The following is an 18,821-nucleotide window of genomic DNA, read 5'->3' on the forward strand; positions in this document are numbered from 1 at the left end:
CGAACTGGACATGAGAGCCATATCGAAAAATAATTCTGCGCTATCACTGACGTCATCACACAATGTCGAATATTGCCAAGTTGACAGCGTGACTCGTCGCACTACTGACGTTGCACATTGGCTATTCAAATTTGCCTCACCATAATTAAAGTGAATATGAATGGAAGAAATAATCATGTCACAGCAAGTAGTCAAACATTACATTTCTAAATCCTTTTCACAGCTGAAGCAGCACCAAGTTTCTGCATATGATGAAGAAAACAAATTGTGACTATTAAACTTTTTTTTAACTCAAGTTCTTGGGAGTTAGGCTATAAAAAAACAAGGTCTGAAAAGCCACTGCAACAAAAAATAAAATGCAATAAAATAATGTTGCATTTTTGGTGATAAAACCTCAGAAATTGAACAGGCCAAAATTTGGGGACTATCTCAAGGTAAGATAGCAACACTGTCTCCGCCGTTTGTTTTATGAGTAACAGCAAGATCAACCTTTGAAAAAATAGACCCGGGCGCCATCCCAACACACAATGAAAAAAACAAAACAAATCATGTTAATTACAAAAGCAAGTAGCCTTTTTTTTTTAATCTTACGTTGCATTGAAAATTTACATAATAGAGTCATTACATTTTACAAATATTCTCATCATAAAAATATATTTCTGTACAAAACACTTTGTTTAGTTGGGTATATATATTTTTTTTAAACCATAATTTCTTTTCTTTTTTTCTTCTTTTTTTTTTTATTCTCAAACAGGGAATAATTTGAGTGTCCGGCAAGGGGGTGGGGGCTCCTTCCAATCAATCTTATTGCAGTCATTGGGAAAAGCTTGTGGCGGTGATAAAATACCATTTGAAAGTGGGATAAGTGGGTGTAGAAGGTGGGATCCCCAAAAATGTTTGTTTTTTGGTAGGCACTGTATCAGATTCATTGTGAAAACTCAACAACTAAAACCACGATGACACAACAACACACACAACAACAATCACTCCAAACTGTCGAGATGAGTGTGGAAGAACAGAACTGCCAACAAAATGTCCTCCTGGCAGCATCTTAAAGTAAAATAAATAAATTAAATGCTGACTTTGGCACTCATTAAAGAAAAGACCACAAATGAACATGTTGACTGGCCAATTTGGGAGGGGGGGACTGTTGGTTGCAACCTCGGAATAAACCTGCCAAATTTATTTTTGATGGGAAACAACCACAAGTGAACAAAGAAAACCAGGCTGAAATAATAAGGCTTGTGTTTCTTGAAATGCACAGTTGGAAAAAAACCAGTCCACTGGGCATCCAATTGTTTACCATAAAGTTCCAAGTTGAGGTCTCAAGTCCTACTACAAACACATCAAATTTCAGCACAATCAAACAAGTCAGACAGACGACTGAGTTCAGAAGTGTGATATCTCAGAGGACACTGAAATCAAGTGAAAAGGGCTCATCTCATTTCAATCGTCACAAAAAGCCATGAAAGTGTGCGACTTCACATTCCATGAAGGAAAATAAGGGGAGAAAGAAAAACAGAATAGGTAGTCGGCCGGATATTTAAACCAGACGTGGCAATCTGCTGCATTATCCGTCTTGTCTTCGCCCCCGTGGCAAATATATAGCACAAAAATATAGGTGGTGACCACTCCCGAATATATATTTATATATATATATTCGCAATAGATTTACAGATCAGAAGATTCTGCAGTAGTAAGTAACAAATAAAGAAGGAAGCACTCGCGGAGTGCAGGATCACAGCGGAACCGCGCCGGCGGCCCACATTGACAGGGCGGGGCGCCAAGGCCCGCTTGGGGTTCAGTTCCAACGGCGCTCTCCGCCTAGACTCATCACGTCAAAGTTCTCCGAGGCAGACAGGAAGCGTTTCCTGTCCGATGTGCTTTAAGTGCTCGAGCCGGAATATGTCTCTCTCTCTCAGTCTTTTTTGTCAGTCCGCCTCACATCGGAGTCTATTTGGAATCGGGCTCCCATTGTGAAAACAGCTCCCACTGAGTTTCAGGTTTGCTCTGATTAGCTACGAGGGGATTTGAAGATCTTAACCGCCCCTGCTGCTCTCTAGACGATTCGCTTAATCGACTTGCAGTTCAGTTCGGGGTTGTCTGCGTCTCCTCGGCCTTTCCGTCCACCGCAATGAGAAAGTGCTTTAAGCATTCCGTGAGTCAGCCTTCCTTCCTCCTGCTCTCATCTGCTCCACTGGGGCCCGGGCTCCCTTTTTGACTTTAATCCGCCATTCACTCAGGATTAAGGGCGCCGTCTCCAGGGCTGCCCTCATCCCTTCTTTTGCTCATGAGTTTTTTTTTTTTTTTTTTTCGCTTCCCCCTGTGTAATAAGAAACTTTTGCTACTCTCCGCAATGCGAGATTCCAGACGGAGCGACCGAGACCTGTGGGAATACTGGAAAGCGTTTTCCGTTCCAGCTCCTCAGACCATGGTGCAGACCGTGTTGAGATTAGGGTCGAAGCGGACCGCCTTCCCCTCCACCGCCTTGGCGTTGGTGTTGTACATGGGGTTCTCGAAGGCGGCCTGCCCGTTGTTGTTCTCGTGGACCGAGCAGCCCGTGTACTGGGTCTTCGGTGTGGTCCTGTGTACCCAAAGAATCGAAAAAGAATAATAAGAGTCGTAAGACAAAGCGCCGACGAGGGATGCTCGATACCCAAAGATGCCAGGAATATTTCAGCCACGGTTGAAAAGCTTGTTGCAACTCTTGATGCATTTTTTGCGAAAGCCAGGCACGTACAAATCCATGCACTCGTTGGTACGAACCTTTGTTTGTAAAGATAGAAGCCGAATCCTGTGAAGATGAGCGCAAAGAAAGGCACCAGGATGGCGATGGCCACTGAGCTGCTGTTGGTGCCCAGCTGAGGCGGATGTGAATTCTGACTCTCCGACATGTTCAGTCCTGAAAAGCAAGCGGGGAGTTAGCCTTGAGCATCATCATCATCGTCAGCATCGAGACATTTGGCGAAAAATACCACCAAGTCGCTGGAGTCCAAACTGTCCGTAGTCTTTTCCCTGAATGAAGCCCTGGAACACGTAACTGGACCCGTCGGGTTCGGCCGACACCTTCAACGGTAAATAAATCAAATTTGACAAAATGCACACGAGCGTTCATGTTAATAACATTGAGTTTGAAATTATTCGTGGCTTTGGGATCACGAGTTGTTGCAGTTTCTGGTATACTAGTCACAGTTGAAACTAGAAAAAGTTGCACCGATTCATCAACGATAATCGATGAATTGTTCGGCTACGATCACGTCGGTTCTTACAAATCCGTCCATGGTCCACGAGTCTTCTATGATCTTGGCGGGAGAAATGCTGGAGTCTTTCAGCTGATTTCCCTGCTGCACGTAGTTGACGTGGTACATCAGCAACAGCAGACGCGCTTCGGAGGTCTTATAAAGACCTGGAGGAGGAGACACACAAGAAGAAGAATGACAAGATGAAAACGGCAAATCAAAGCTAATCAAATATATCATCTATCCAACGATGCCTGATAGCAGCAGCTCCATGTTGCCGTTGCTCAGGGTGACGTTGACTCTGCCCGTGCTGGCGTTGAAGCTGGTGATGCTCAGCGTCATGGGCTGCTTCCTGCCCCTGTAATTGTACGAGCCCTTCCAGATATAGTTGGGGGCAAAAACGTCGTCGGGGACTGCGGGAGAAAGAAAAAAAAAGGTTCAAAGATGCGCTATGATGCTCAATACAGTACAGCACTTTGTTTCGGGTTGCTTTAAAATGCTCTATAAATAAAGTTGAGTTCAGTATAGATTGATGAATAAAATGGAGGCAGCTTCAAGTAGATAGGTAGATTTTATATTGCTCATATTGGCGCACTGTAGCTGCAACACAGTAAAAAGCGGCCCCGCGTCAACCCCATGAATGCACTTTGATGTAGTGTAGATGTAAATAGTCACTTATCATGCGGCAGACGTCGCTAGCACTTGGCGCTAAACGGGAACATTTGTTACAGCTGCAACTTCACATTCAAAAGCCTTTAGCGCCTCGACAAAATTGTGACCTTTGGAGAAATTAATATCACAAACATGGCCGGCGGACAAGTGAGCGGCGGTCACGCTCGGCTGCGGGCTGTGCACAAAACGCTATGGAGTGCAAAAAAGGAATCAAGACTAACCATTGAGTTTGGGGCTCGGCGTTCCCGTTGCTGGTTTCACCGTTTTCTTTTTCTCTCCAGCTGCAAGCACACAAAGCACATGAATACACATTTGGCGCCCACTGACGACATGGAAAATGATCGAAAATGTGGTCGTGTGCCAGATGTGGGCTTAATGTGCCGTTGACGCAGGCGGCACAAAATCAGAATTCAGTGCTGGTCATGTGATTGGAGCTAATTGCTCATCAAGCCTTTGGGGGGAAAATCTGCAGGCCAGGCAACACAAAGCCAATCCATGGCTGATGTTTTTTTTTCTATTGCATTCGAATTTAAAAATTGTAATAATTCAGTTGATTTACTTTTTTTTTTCTTTTCTAATATTTTAACTTCAATGTTTTATTTTACCGCGACATATCGGCATCTTTCCGGTCCAGGTGCCGTCACTCTTGCAGACCCGGTGCTCGGAACCCCCGGCGAGGAAGTAGCCGGGTTGGCAGCTGTACACCAGCGTGTAGCCGAAGCCCGCCAGGTCCATGCCCACCACGTCCACGTGGAGCACGCTCTCGGGCTGCTTGCATGCGTGTGCTGCAGCAAGGTGACAGCCGGGAAGAAGAGTAAGACAAACAACAACAACAAAAAAGATGGAGGGGACAGGATGGCGATGAATGGGACTCTTACGTATACAGTCTGGTTGCATCCCGCTCCATCTCAGGTCGGGCTGGCAGGTTCTGGAGGAGGAGCCTTGGATCAGGTGACCCGGCTGGCACTGGAAAGACACCATGCTGCCCACCTGGGACAGACAAAAAAAGATACATTTTGATGCTTGAATATACACTGTTTCATTCTCTTTTTTTATATTTATCAATGTATACTTAAAGTGGAAACTGAACAATTGTGTTTGTGTCTGAAAATGGGGGTTCACTGTCTTACCTTGAATCCAAAAGTACGGTTGAGGGATCCGTATCTGGGCGTTCCTGGGTTGTCACAGCTTGTCTTGGTCGGCTCTGCAAAGAAGGAGCACAAGTGTTACGCCCTCGGTCTTCTCCGCCTGGTCCTCTGTTGTCATGGCAACAGGGGCTGCTGCATACCGGCGCACCAGCAGGGAGCAGCAGAGCTTTGTCGCAAAGCCAAACGGCAAGAGGAGGTGGCGGTGAGCAAAGCTATGAGGTGCCTTACATGCTCAAAATAACATTTATCTGCCACACTCATCCAAAAGCCTCTTACACAAAAAAAACCCTCTTACTCATCGAAAACACTCAACAAATCATCTCTCGCATCCACTGGAAAAACTCTAATGGTCCACCAAAAAAAAATCCAAGTCAATTCTCACACTGACCAAAAATCAAATCTCACCATTATCCCCTTAACCTTTTTCCTACTTTTATTCAGAAGTCTGTTTGTTTTATGTGTGAGCATGTGTTGAGATTTGATCAAGTTGTCCCAACATTCTACTTGGAGTCACCTAAGTGTATGTGATGTGCGTGTTTAAAGCAACACTCCAGCATAATGAGTCAGCGCGTACTTGACGCTGAAGCACCTCCTCGCAAATCACGCCTGTGTGCAGAGTGACGCGCCAAGCTTGGCCCTTGACTCAATAGCAGAGGCCTTTCACTTTTTCACGTGTACCTCACTAGACCTCATTTCAGCCAGCATCGACCAATTAATTCAGCCCCTTTAATGTCGTGATAATCTTTAGTGACTGGCGAGAGGGAGAGAGAGAGAGAGAGAAGGAGAAAGACTTTAGCTTGATCGTGAGCTCCACATCTGTCAACTGGCGAGCAACCTCATGTCAACTTGGCACCAAGATTCCACAAGAGGGTGCCAAAGTAATACTTAGGATAGGTTGTTAATAAAACTACCCATTCATCCATCTATCCAGAATCCATCTTTTCTGTCTAATTGTTCCACAAATCACACTTTCAGGAAAAATGCATGATGAAAACAACAAATGGAAATCGATGTCCACGTCTATGACCCCGGGCAGCTAAAGCTAGGTTAACAAGGATGAGGCCAACATCGACTGATTCCAACTTCGTCTGAAATTACTCCTCAATGTGCAAAAAAAAAAAGAAAAAAAGCAGGCACTATACGTCTTTATAGAAAATCAGAGCGGTGACCCGTCTTTTATCCCGCTGCTAGTGCTCTGTCATTATTATTCTTGATGCGTCTGTGTGACTTGCGCTTTGATGAACAGCGGCCGGCTTAACCGGGAGCGAAAGCCTGCAAAATGCGACACATTTGGGTGGGCCCTTAATTGCCCTGATCGTTAAGGCAGAGGGACATGAGACGGCGGCGTTAGCCGCGATAGCCGACGGCTCCCCACTGAGCGACAAATAAATCGGAATAAGCCGTCCGCAGCCAAACATAAATAATGTGTGACAAACCCACACAGTCATTTGGAAGCCACCTGAATATATTCAAAACCATAGCAAAGCAAACTTCTGTCCCTTTAAGCGTCACAAAAGTTTTGCATTCATCATTTTGAAAACACAAAGCAAAATTCGTACCGATACAGCGAGGCTGTGTACCGCTCCAGCTGCCGTCACTTTGGCAGAGCCTGGTTGCCGTGCCGACCAGAAGAAGCGGCGGGGAGCAGGAGAAGGTCACTTCTGATTGGTAGATGAAACTCCGACCCTCTCGAGAACCGCTGGCTGGGGTCCCGGGGTCGCCGCAAAACTTGGCTGCATGTGAAAAAACAAACACAATCAAGACTGTGTTGATTTTGCATGGCGAGTGAAATGCGTGGCGGGCTTACGCAGACACTGCGGCAGCATCCCGCTCCAGCTCCCGTTGGCCACGCAGGTGAGCACGGCCGGGAAGGACAGTTCGTAGCCCGGCGAGCAACTGTAGGTCACGCTGCTGCCCCACTCAAAGTCGCTACCCTGCAGGACCCCGTTGCTGACGGCGGGGGGAGTTGGACACGTCACCGCTAGACGGGGGGGGATATCAATTGTATACAGCGATAAGTCATTTGGCCAAATTTTGTGACATTGCACCCGGTACCTGTGCATATGGGCATGTTCCCGCTCCACGTCCCGTTTTGAGTACACATCCTGACGGGCGAGCCGTCCTCCTCCATCCTGTAGCCGGGTTGGCACTGGAAGGTCGCGTTCTGGCCGATGGTGAAGTCTTCGCCGTAGCGAAGGCCGTTCGCCGGAACTCCGGGATCGCCGCAGTTTATCACTTTGAAATTGCAAAAAAAACAAAAACCGATTGGGCTTACGATTAGGTTTCGGAGCACGGGTCGGGTTAGGGCCTTGTCTGTTAAGTCCACCCGTATTAGCATGTGTCTCATTTCCTTTAGTGGTTTCAAATGAAGCGACACCTGGGAGCGGCCGAGGTTGTCTTGGGTCTTCCTTTGGAATCATATTAGCATTCCCTTGACTGTACCTATAAAGTCCTGTCCTTCATAACCTAATAGCTATTTGGAATTCCTCTAAAGCTGCCACTGCATGCGTACATGACTATTAATAGATGTCCTGTCATCTTCTTCCTGTGAGTCGGGCGTGGGGAACCTTTTGTTCTATCAGAGGCCGTTTAAGTCCTCATAAAGTTTTACTAAATGTATTAAATTAATTTATAAAAAAAAAGTGATTTGATAAGTCACTTTGGAAAATGGCACTCTCAAAACTTGACATTGCAAATTCTTTTTTTTCCCTAAAAATGATTTGATGATTTTGTGGCCATGTTGAATGTGTTTTCCACTTGGATCCATTTTTTTCAGTACCATGTTTCACTTCCAGCTCTTCTATACATCTTGACATCTTTTCCCACCCTGTTAACATGTCTTCTTACTGTTGAAGGTCTTCTGACATTTGCTCTTCTCAAGTTCATTAAGCCAATTTGCTTAAGTAAACACCGATCATAGCTGCACGCGTCATTCTTCAACGTGAATGGCAGCGGCACGGAAAAACCGAGGAGCGTTCCATTACTCAGAGACGGGAATAATTTAAAGTGCGTTTGGGAAGTGGGAGGAAGCCTAATGATCACACATCAGCAGCTTGGCAGGACTGCAAAGAAAAAGTAAATATTTCCTTTTAGCAACACATAAAGCTTGCTATTGAACCTCAAGGCACCTTTCACTTTAAATGACGAGGCAGGAACAAAACAAGAACAGCGGGAAAGCTCATTTAGCAATTGAGCATTCTTTTTTGTTGCAGGAGACATTTAACTTTTTATTCATGTTTTGTTTTGCTGTGTTTTTTCCTTTTCATTTCTCATGTGATTAAAAAAAACCTATCATTTTTTATTTTTTTTATTTCTAGCTCCTAACCTCACTTCAACATGGCGCCAAGATACCACAAGATGGCACCAAAGCAATACTTAAATATTAGACAACTCTTTGGTATGAGTCCAAATCTGTGAATGGGTGAATTTTTAAATAGCCATTCACAAATAAAAACACTGCAAATCGCAATAGAAATCAATAATATACGTATCAAATTTCTTACTGGTACAGTTGGGCTGCGTTCCTGACCAAGTCCCATTGGCCAGACAGAGCCTGGTGGTGGCGCCAGAGAGCAGATATCCGTCCATGCAGGAGTAGATGACCGAGTGGGAGAAGGTGGTCCCGTCCAGTCGAAACACTCTGCCGTTACTGGGAGTACCGGGATTACCGCACTGGATGGCTGGAAAATAAACAAATGAAGTATTATCCCCAGTTTTATGCCTTCTATTGTCCTCCTCTTACGTTTGCAGAAGGGCTGCGTTCCCGACCACGTCCCGTTGGGGAAGCACATCCTCTCGGCCGAGCCGATCAGTCGGTAGCCCTCCGTGCAGCTGAAGAACACCTTGGAGCGGATACGGAAATCCGTCTGTTCCCTCGACCCGTGGGACGGGATGCCCGGATCGCCGCAGGAGCCAGCTATGTCACCTGTGCGGCGGGGGGGAAAAAAAAATTCTAAATCAGTCAAGTGTAGAATCCTTGATGGGCCCTCATATTAAAATATCACATTTAAAAAATATGCATCAAGTGTGCGTGCGTTCATATACTTAAATTGAGGCTGAAGTTTGTGTTTGTGTGTGTGAGAGCATGAGTGTGTGTGATCTTTGCTTTGTCCTTGGAGTACTGCACGGTCAGCAAACTCTGCCTGACAAATGTGCGTGGATGCTTTTAGGCATACACATAAATGTATCACACAGACACGCACGCAATTTAAATGACAAATGTTACTTTCTTGCTGCTGTTGCTTTATCACATGACTTAGTATTCACATATTGACCTTAGCGAGTTGATTGGAGCTAACAAAGCCATCTCAACGCAAGTTCAACTTTGTGGCTAAGTTCACATTGTACAGAAGGACGGCATCATGTCCTCCAATGACTACATTAAATTAATTAAAAAAAAGCTCAAACTTTCCATCCATGTTGTTGTTTATCATTAGTCACTGACAAAATCAGTCAGCATGCAGACCAGCCAATGAAAAATTGTCCATTAATTCCATTAAATGGAAGCAAAGGGAACTCCAGGGGCCAAATTACATTTTTCATTTTCAGGGCCAAAGATATGATTTGCATTCCAACATAGAGTTTTTTTTTTTCTTCCTTGAGTGCATTTTTGTTTGCTTTACGAGCGATACGGATACAACACTGCCAAGATCATCCATTATGCAAGTGCATTAAGTAGTATTGCGTGTGAATAGAAATTCAGGCTGACTGAAAAAGCGGCAGAAAACGAATGTGATGGAGTCTAACCCTGAGAAGTGCCTTTTGAGCTTAATTAAAAGCGTACATATTTTTAGTTATCAGCCACCTCCAACCTGTTATTATTTTAGCTGCAATCAAGGCCAAACATTTCAATTCAAAGACTTCTTAAGGACACACTGAACTAAACAAATTGCAAAAATGTGATCATCAACCAATAATGTGATCATAGTTTGGGGTGAAAGGAGAAAGGTTTGAAGATGTATGTATGTGTTGATGCTCCACGTGGCTTCAAAAATGTTACATCTAAGCTAACTTCCATTTTCCTGTCACATTCAATGTTAGCCTTAAGCCAGCAGACTTTTGTTACATAAAATTACTGCAACTGGAAGTGACAAAGTGCTTGAAGCAAGCACACTAAACCTCTTATGTGGAAAACTGTGAGAGCCAGAGAGTCTTCTTTGGGCTAACTCAAAGTGATATGATCATCTGACATGTGCTAAGCAATACCTTAAAAATGCAATTTCATCAGTTTAAGTGTGTTTTTAATAAGTGCATCCATTTATATCCTTTCCATCTATTGATCTGATGGATGCATTGTGTGTCTGTGTGTGCTCTTTTCTTAATTTACCAGAGCAGAAGGGCATGGGGGCGCTCCACATCCCGTTGAGCTGACACATCCTGGACGACTCCCCCTTTAGCTGCCTGCCCCCCAGACAGGAGTATCGAACCGTCGAACCAAACGTAAACTTATCTCCGCTCAGCACGCCGTTTGGGGGGGAGCCGGGGTGCCCGCAGTCGACAACTGGGGCGAGAGAGAGAGAGAGAGAGATTGAGGAGGGGGAGGGCTGTAAAGAAGCTGATTGATGGCGCTTAAAAGGAAAAAGATGGCTGCAGGACACGAGGATAACATTTCAATGATGGCAAGTGTCACCGCTTTGGCTTTTTTCCACCCAAAAACTGACGCAAAGGCAATAAATTTACATGAGTTGTCTTCATTTTGATGTCGAGTGATAAAAAGAACAGAGCAGGGTTCAGAACATTTGCTATCACCTGTTTTCATGAGGGGTTTGAATTCTTCAAAAAAAATGCATTTTTTTTTGTTTAGAAAAATGTCAAACTGATTCAAGTAAGGTTAAATTAATCGGAGAGAAGAATGTTCTTTTTTTTTATATGAGGAAAAAACTTCCACAGCCTTGACTGAATCGTGCGTTTCTCACCGATGCATTCCGGCAGCGGCTTGTCCCACTGTCCGGTGGGCTGACAGCTCAACACAGGCGAACCGAACAAATAGTAGCCCGGGTTGCAGTCGTAGAACACCACCGTGCCGAAGGTGAAGTTGCCATGCTCGATTTTGCTTTGACGGATGGAGTTGGCCGGGATGCCGGGGTCCGAACAGTTGACCACTACAAACACAAACGCAGACGAAAGCATGTGTTATTTGGCATTAACCTGACAGGCTCACTTCTCGTTCGCTTTACATAATTCTCTTTTTATTTTTTTTTATTTTTGTGTATAATATTTGTGCTCAAATACCCATTGCTTAAAGAGTTACAACACTGCAATGTCAATGCTAGTTTTATGAGCCTCTCTATGGCCATTTGCAGCGTGTGTTAGCATTAGGCTAACATATTTTCATCAAAGTTATGTGGTCTGGTCAAACTCACTTTGTTTGGGAGTGGCATTAAACAATCTGCTGAAACTATTCATTGCTGTCAAGGTGCCATCTCATCAATATAATTTGACAGGTCAGGGTGATATGATAAGCAATGGTTTATCCCAAATTGTTGGTCATACGTACAGTTAGGGTTGAATACACTCAACTTTTCTCCCCACCTTTACACGTTGGGGGCGGGTGGCTCCACTGACGGTTGGCCTGGCAGTGGGCGCGGGCCGGCCCCTCCATCTCATAGCCCCGGTTGCACACGAAGCTGACCACGTCGTTGAGGTTGAAAGCCGTTCCCCACCGTGCGGCCGTAGATAGGGCTGCCCGGGTGGCCGCAGCTGATGGCTGAAAGGGAAGGACCGTGAAACAAACGCGTGAGGAAAACGTACACCAAAATAGAGAATCCCTAAAAAAGTAGAGACATGTGCTAGAGCAGAATAGATTCAATATACCCTACTTCAGGATGTCCAAATAAAGCAAACGACTAAGCAGCAAGTTTCGTTGTTATGGAAACATGGTGGTGATTCAGAAGCATGCTATAAATGTTGGAGCTTTTCATTAAACATTTTCTCCTTCGATAACGTGATTGATTCATTGGCGAGAAAAACAAATTGGGCAGCTTGAAGTACTGATGTCTGGAAGAGCATAAAAAAAAAGGCTCACATGGCGGTGATTCATAGACATTCATCTCCTTCATCCGTACACGGTGGCAAAGGGTCTCACGGGCAATTTAAGGGTGTCATTTTAGGAAATATTGTCCCTCGACAACCCCCCAGGTGTTGGTTTTGAGTGTCGTGTTGTGTTGTTTGGCGTGGTAATTATTCATCCCTTAGCTTGATTCAATAGGGCTGCTTTAAAAGTTTCGGCGCTGACGAGGCTATTTTTGACGTTCGCATGAGGAGACAGTCGGAGGAGAGAGGAAGTGGAGGGGGATGATGGCATGGGGAAGGAAACGAGCATGGAATGCTGACGAGAGAGGACGGGAGAGAATGCGAGTGTGTGTGTGTTTTTAATTCATCGGAGAGAATCAAAAGTTTGTGCATACAAATTCAATCTAACTCCATCAGACACACAAGCACTAGTCTGTGTGTGTGTGTGCGTGTGTGCGTGCGCGCCACTGATCTCCATAATTAAAAGATCATTTGCCTGCAAACCAATTTTTGGGCCTTGAGAATTCTTGCATTAACAAGCACAATAAAATGTTCCACTAAGAACAAATTTACATTCCAAAATAATAATAAAAAAAAAAGATTGCTTTTGGGTTATTAGCATTATTTTTTTTCAAGTTGCAGCAGGTCTCCCAATAATGTGGAAGCCCCGTGCGACCCTAAATACCATCTTTTTGGGAATGTTTTAGGATAATTGATATAATAAACATAATTGATTACAGACTACTTTGAGGAGCCTGAAGTTGTGGCCTGCTGACCTCAATTTGAGAAGCCATACAAGGCGACCTAGGATCACTTCCACACCACATGTAAACAAAACAGAAGTGCTTAACTGGAGTCTGTTTGCAATTGGAGAAACAAACAGGAAGTTGCTTGCTGAATTGAAATAATTCCTATGACAACGTGTCGTGGTGCATGGAGCGCCATGTATACATAGCCGCGTGCTGTCTCAAGAGCTCGGCAGTCATTTGGCTCAAAAGGTCGTCATGGAGACACAGCCTCCGAGGCTCTTGATGAGCTTTATCATTTGTTTCTTTTCCGCTTACGTATGCAGATGGGAAGCTGGCCAGACCACTGGTTGTCCTGGAGACAGATCCGAACCGATGAGCCGATCAGCCGGAAGCCGGGGAGACACTGGTAGACCACCGTGTCGCGGTAACCAAAGTTCTCCCCGATCACTTGACCGTTGACGATACCCTCGGGGATGCCGCAGTGCCCGGCTGCAACATAAAAACAGAATAGACAAAACTCAGCGAAATTCAAGGCCTATTTGCCAGGACGGGAGGGAACCAAGATTTCGGGCCACCTTATGGAACCAACAATCGCTTCTCATACTGAGGCTTAACATCATTTATTCGCCCTTATCGAAAACTTCAAATATGTATCCGTTTAAAAAGGCTCAGACGGTCAATTGGCCCAAAAGTAGTGTTTTTTTTTTGGTGTTGATTCCAGATCAAGGAGGGGAAAAAAGTTCTTTTGAAGATGGCTTGCCTAATTGGGTTTGGGCTTCTCGCCCTTTTCAACTGCAGCGATCACATTCGATTCCATCAGGGCAGCTAATGAGAGAGGATGAAATGCATTGTTTACATAGAATTTCCTCACGGTCGCATTTGATGATTGCGACACGAACGGCATCGGTTTTATTTGACGCTTGTTCGCTATGATAATCAATTCTGTGTTTGCTACCTGGAGTGCTAAATATGAAGCATGCTATCAAACAATCGCATTGCCTTGTTTTCCCAAACGTTTTACGTATAAGAACTGTACCGCTACAGTATATTCATGTAATTAGCAACTAGCATTTTGTTCATTAGCACCACTTCTGTCAGGGGGGCATCGGAGGGGCTGCGCAATATTGTACTGCGTTGAGTATCAAAGCCCTAGTTTATTTACTCAGTTATGACTAATTTGCATCGCCAAACTGTGATTCATGCACGTCTCGGGGTTGTGTGAAATTAAAAATGTAATACCAGTTTGATATAGCAAGAAATCAGTTGTAATGTGTTTTGATCAGGTCTAAAAACCAGAGGGCTAGGAAGGCAGCAAGAAAAAAAAAAAAAAAGAATTGGAAAAATTGCAAATTGCAACACTAGGTGTGCCACAAAGTTTGTGAAATAATCTTGGAAAGTCATTAGAAGTCAAGCAAATGTCAACTTGGCTTGAACACGGTCTCTAATCCGCAAATAAACATTACATCCAGAGTCAAATCACGTAAAACACTTTCAAGTGTTTTTTTTCCTCCCTTCGCTTCTCGGAGTAGGCGTAAACCACCAAGGACAAGGGAGCGCTTTCCTTCGAGGTAAATTCAATTTCTTTTTTTCTTTGTATTTATCTTTATCTAAGGCTTTTTCGGAGTGGGGGGAAAAAGCTAAACTGGAATTGAATGTAAATGTTGTTCATGTGGCACCTAACAGCCATAACATCTGTCAGTGCCTGGCATTGTTTTTCCTTACTAAAAAAAAAAGGTTTACTTGCGAGGTCAAGGCCAGAAGGAAGCAGCTGTAGGAGCAGATGAAGGTGGAGTGGGGGTCACCTCGACTACCTTTAACACCCGTCCTCATTAGACAGCCGAGAAACATACAACTTGCCCTCGAAAGGAACAACTTTCTGTTCTCGCGAAGCGCTAATTAGCGTTTACATCCACGTACCTAAACAGCGCGACTCGGTTCCGCTCCAAAGACCGGATGACAGGCACTCCCTGACGGCCGAGCCCACCAACATGAAGCCGGCGTCGCAGGCGAAGATGGCCGTCGCCCCGAAGGTCGTCTGCGTGCCGATTTTCTTGCCGCTGGGCGGGGCCGGCAGCTCCCCGCAGGAGATGACTGACGAAAGGTGACAAAGGGCAGATATAAGCCATCGCCGCCGGAAGCAAAAACTTAACGACACGGAATGGTAGCGCTCACTCTGACAATGGGGCCTCTCATTCTTCCAGCTCCACACGCCATTGGGGAGGCACTGGATGTGAGCGGGTCCTAAGCGGTAGTAGCCCGGGTCGCAGGTGAACACGATGCGGGTCCTGTACTCGTAGTGCGAGCCGTTCACGATCCTCCAGCGGCCGTGCTCCAGGGAGAAAGAGCCGATGCTAGGGCACACCACCACTGCAACGGAGAGACCCGCAGATTGAAGGATGGAGACGCGCGGCGGTGACGCCATCGAGGGGGTTTCCGTCGCGCCAACCTGAGCACCGCGGGATCTTGTTGTGGTTGCTCCACGTCCCGTCGGGCTGGCAGATGGCCGACGTCAGCTCTTTGCTGGAGAGCCTGTAGCCGTCGTTGCAGAAGTAGGAGACTCGCGTTCCCACCGAGTAGTCGGCTGTTAAAACGCCGCCGTTTGTCGGCGCCTTGGGGGCTCCGCACGAGACAGCTTGAGGAGGACAGAAAGATGCACGCACGCGCATGTGGACTTAATGCACCGCTTGTGTCTTTCAAGCATGTTGCTTTGATGGGGATACAAACAGATGGTACAGGACGACTAGATCAAGCGATCACTTCAGAAGAGCGTTGTTAGTCATGTATATTTTACTCGATCCAGAATGGAAGTTACTCTCTTAGTTGTCTGAAAAGGTTCGGGGGGGAGGGGAATTAGATTTTTTTTTTTTTGGTTTTTAACTCGTTCACTGCTAGTTAAAATATATCCGTCAATGGCAGGGAATGAGTTCATATATTTTAGGTACATGTTTTAACTGAAATCTGCAATCGATTTTAATTTATCAAGCAGACAAACACACACACACCTTGGCAAGCCGGCACCGGTGAGTCCCAGGTGTGGTAGCCGAGCGGCGTGCGGCGGCAGGTGGCCGTGGCGTTGCCGACTAGCCGGTAGCCGCGGTCGCACGCCCAGCGTACCACGCTGTTGACGTGGCCGCCGGTCTGAGACGAGATGGAGCCGTGCAGCGGCGAGTCCGGCGTGGAGCAGTACAGAGCTGCACGGAACAATTCCAAAAAGCCACGAGTTGACGTCACGTGGTGAGGACGAAGGCAGTTAATTAAAACAACGCAAGCAGCTTCTAACACCCTAGAAGCTTATTATCATTAACACCATGACACTCTGCAACGACGCTAATAGGCTAACTGCTAAATTGTGTCAAAGTCTTCCACTTGGACCATCAGCTCGTTTCTTCTTGCACTCTAAATAAGTCCCTTTGGGGCTTGTTTAACGTGGGTTTTATTTTCATGTGCTTTATCAGGAGTAATGGAGCTTAACAATTAGTTGTTAATCAGCATGTTTTTGTCACATGCCAGTTGTTAGCAATTACAACTTCACCTCACTGATTTCTAACCTAAACAAGATATTTGGATTATATGGGCACTGGAGCTTGCTAAAGGGAAGCTAACTTCATAAACAGATCCAGATAAAATAATTGAAGCACTGGAGTTCAAGTCTCTCTGCAGGATGCATAGCCCGAAGCCTGCTGGAGGGAAGCTTACTTGTATTTACAGGGAAGTTCACTCACAAACACGAAACCTTACCAGCTACCCCGGCCCGAAATAGAAACACAACATGACACCCAAGCGTGAACCCTAACCACTGCTTACCTAACAAATAACCGCAAGACCTGAAAAATCCGACGTTTCAAAGACTTCAATTCCAAGAAATGATACTCTGCTGCCGAGTGGGAACGTCACAGACATCTGCTCGGACTCTGACTCTGTCATTCAGCACGAACAAGAGTATGAACTTAAAGGGCGGACGAACGAAGCGGGTCTTACTATTATCATTTTGCCCTTCACTGTCAAAAAAAACTCCTTGAATAAAATCCCATTACATGGGAAAGGGTCCTCGGCGGACAAAAAGTTCTCGTCCAACTGTCCAAAAAGCAGCACCATCTGTGCTCAGCAGGCTCCATTTGGACAGAAAGTGACCGTTACACAATGTATTCAACTGCTTGAGAGGCAGTCAGAAGTGAGGCTTATGTGCTCAAGTTATTTTTAATTGTCATATTTTCAGGACTTGTGCTGAATTCTCTCACAAATTTGACAAATGTGACATTAAAATTGCTCTTGGGAACCGTCTGTTTGACCGCATAGCTGACCCTCACTTTGGAAACCCTTCTGTCTGCCTCTTTGATGATTTTTTTTCCATGCAATATGATAATGCTAATTAGTAGTAAAATAAAGTTGGGATACATACTTTGGTACTCACCAACATAGCGGATTCTGAAGCCCCTCTTGTTGGTGCCGTGGTCCGACGACCAGCGCACCAAGAACTGGTGCCCGGAGGTGGTGATGTTGAAGGGCGTTGGCAGGTCGCCACTCAGCGTGGCCAACGTTGGGTCATTGGCGGACGGACCTAAAGTGTGGAAGAGGGGCTTAAGAAACCGTCGGAATTGGCAGTAGAATTTCTGTGTAGTGTCCCAAGACTTTAGCCCATAACTGCAGTGTATTCCGTTTTTACCATCAAAAATTTCCAGCACGTCAAACTCTCTCTCCGTATGAAAGCTTTCAAAAGTGATGGTGACGTTGTAGCCCTTCTCCACGCTGACGCTCCACGAGCACATCTGCAGATTGGGATAGCTCTCGGGCCAACCGGGACTCAGGATCACTCCCGTCGAGTCGTATCGCACATCATGGGCGGGGCATTGAACTGTAGACCAAAGACAAATGATTTTACATGTTCTCGTAGGTGTGGTACTGTAAAAAAAAAAGTCCAAGCGGAGACCTTGGCATGTCGGCGGGGGCGCATCCATCTGTAGCCGCTCTCCCAAGCGGCAGGTGAGAATATCGCTGCCGACCAATGAGAATCCAGGATGGCACCTGTACCTAATGATGTCACCTAAAAGGCATTATAAGGTTTATATAAGGTAAGTGTGAAGGAGGCAAATATTAGAATCATTTGATACCACAAAAATGTTTTAAGAAGCCCTTATCAATTTTTATTGATAGCTTCTTGCCACTATCAATAATGACGATCCCGCCTACTGCTGACTAGTTTGGATTTTGGCAAGAGTAAATTAAAATAGTTCTCATCAGCTATTGCTTATCACCAACATTAACTGATAACTTGCTAGCCACAGAATGATTGTTTTACTGGAATTATTTCATCAGCAAATATGTTCTGATGAACTGATATTTTTTCCAAACAAAAGTGTAATTAGCTTTAAATTTCTCACAGTTATTGAATTTTTGTTGCACACCAAGAATGATAAAAGATATGCGATTTGCATCTTTTCAATAGTTCACTTCTATTCAAATAGTAGTAAGATTCCTCTCTGATGAAAACCTCGCATTGTTCTCTTTGTTTTGCGTACTGCAGTGGCCGGCGAGTTATTTGTGTCCTTTGAAAATAAATTGTCTTCCGTGGAGTTCAGAGTGTATCGTTTGCAGCCCGCCTTCAAAGTGACATGTCTGGAGGCGTTGAAAATGGACAGACGGGCAGACGGATAGACGGACGGCTCACCTATCTCCAACTCGCCATCCTCCATCAGCATGTCAGCATTGGGCACCTCCGGAGGGGGCTGGCAGACCCTTAATTGGTAGGCTGGAAGATGGATGACACACAGTAGTGGAAAAGGGAGCAGAGAGGGAAACGTGTATGAATGGAGAAGGCACTGTACAGGTTAAAACGCACCATTTATTTTGCTTTATGCTTTACTTAACCTTCCGATTGAACTCTTTATGTGCGCGTGGTTCGGTCGGCAAAGAAGCCCGAGTGGCCACACAAATACATTGCTTGTCTTGAATCATAAAAGGCAACAGCCACCGGGCTGAGAGGCTCTAATCGATAAGACCGCATG

The 18,821-nt window shown here is 45.3% G+C and overlaps 1 protein-coding gene across 1 annotated transcript in view; it reads right to left on the reverse strand.

The window, feature by feature from the left end:
- Window positions 1–453: 453 nt before the first annotated feature.
- Window positions 454–18,821, reverse strand: part of LOC119129875 (CUB and sushi domain-containing protein 3-like) — a 140,824-nt gene continuing 122,456 nt past the window's right edge. Inside the window, 27 exon segments of the mRNA XM_037263228.1 lie at window positions 454–2,584; window positions 2,767–2,902; window positions 2,976–3,066; window positions 3,270–3,406; window positions 3,494–3,652; window positions 4,133–4,192; window positions 4,517–4,696; window positions 4,790–4,901; window positions 5,042–5,115; window positions 6,619–6,792; window positions 6,867–7,040; window positions 7,115–7,294; window positions 8,563–8,739; window positions 8,802–8,984; window positions 10,386–10,559; window positions 10,975–11,160; window positions 11,591–11,708; window positions 11,710–11,765; window positions 13,135–13,308; window positions 14,737–14,910; window positions 14,992–15,186; window positions 15,266–15,451; window positions 15,822–16,010; window positions 17,219–17,377; window positions 17,483–17,671; window positions 17,747–17,860; window positions 18,485–18,565. Of these exon segments, the coding sequence (XP_037119123.1) occupies window positions 2,425–2,584; window positions 2,767–2,902; window positions 2,976–3,066; window positions 3,270–3,406; window positions 3,494–3,652; window positions 4,133–4,192; window positions 4,517–4,696; window positions 4,790–4,901; window positions 5,042–5,115; window positions 6,619–6,792; window positions 6,867–7,040; window positions 7,115–7,294; window positions 8,563–8,739; window positions 8,802–8,984; window positions 10,386–10,559; window positions 10,975–11,160; window positions 11,591–11,708; window positions 11,710–11,765; window positions 13,135–13,308; window positions 14,737–14,910; window positions 14,992–15,186; window positions 15,266–15,451; window positions 15,822–16,010; window positions 17,219–17,377; window positions 17,483–17,671; window positions 17,747–17,860; window positions 18,485–18,565 (3,992 nt within the window). The 3' untranslated portion in view covers window positions 454–2,424.

This window comes from Syngnathus acus, chromosome 11 (assembly GCF_901709675.1).
Source record: "Syngnathus acus chromosome 11, fSynAcu1.2, whole genome shotgun sequence".
Taxonomy (NCBI): domain Eukaryota; kingdom Metazoa; phylum Chordata; class Actinopteri; order Syngnathiformes; family Syngnathidae; genus Syngnathus; species Syngnathus acus.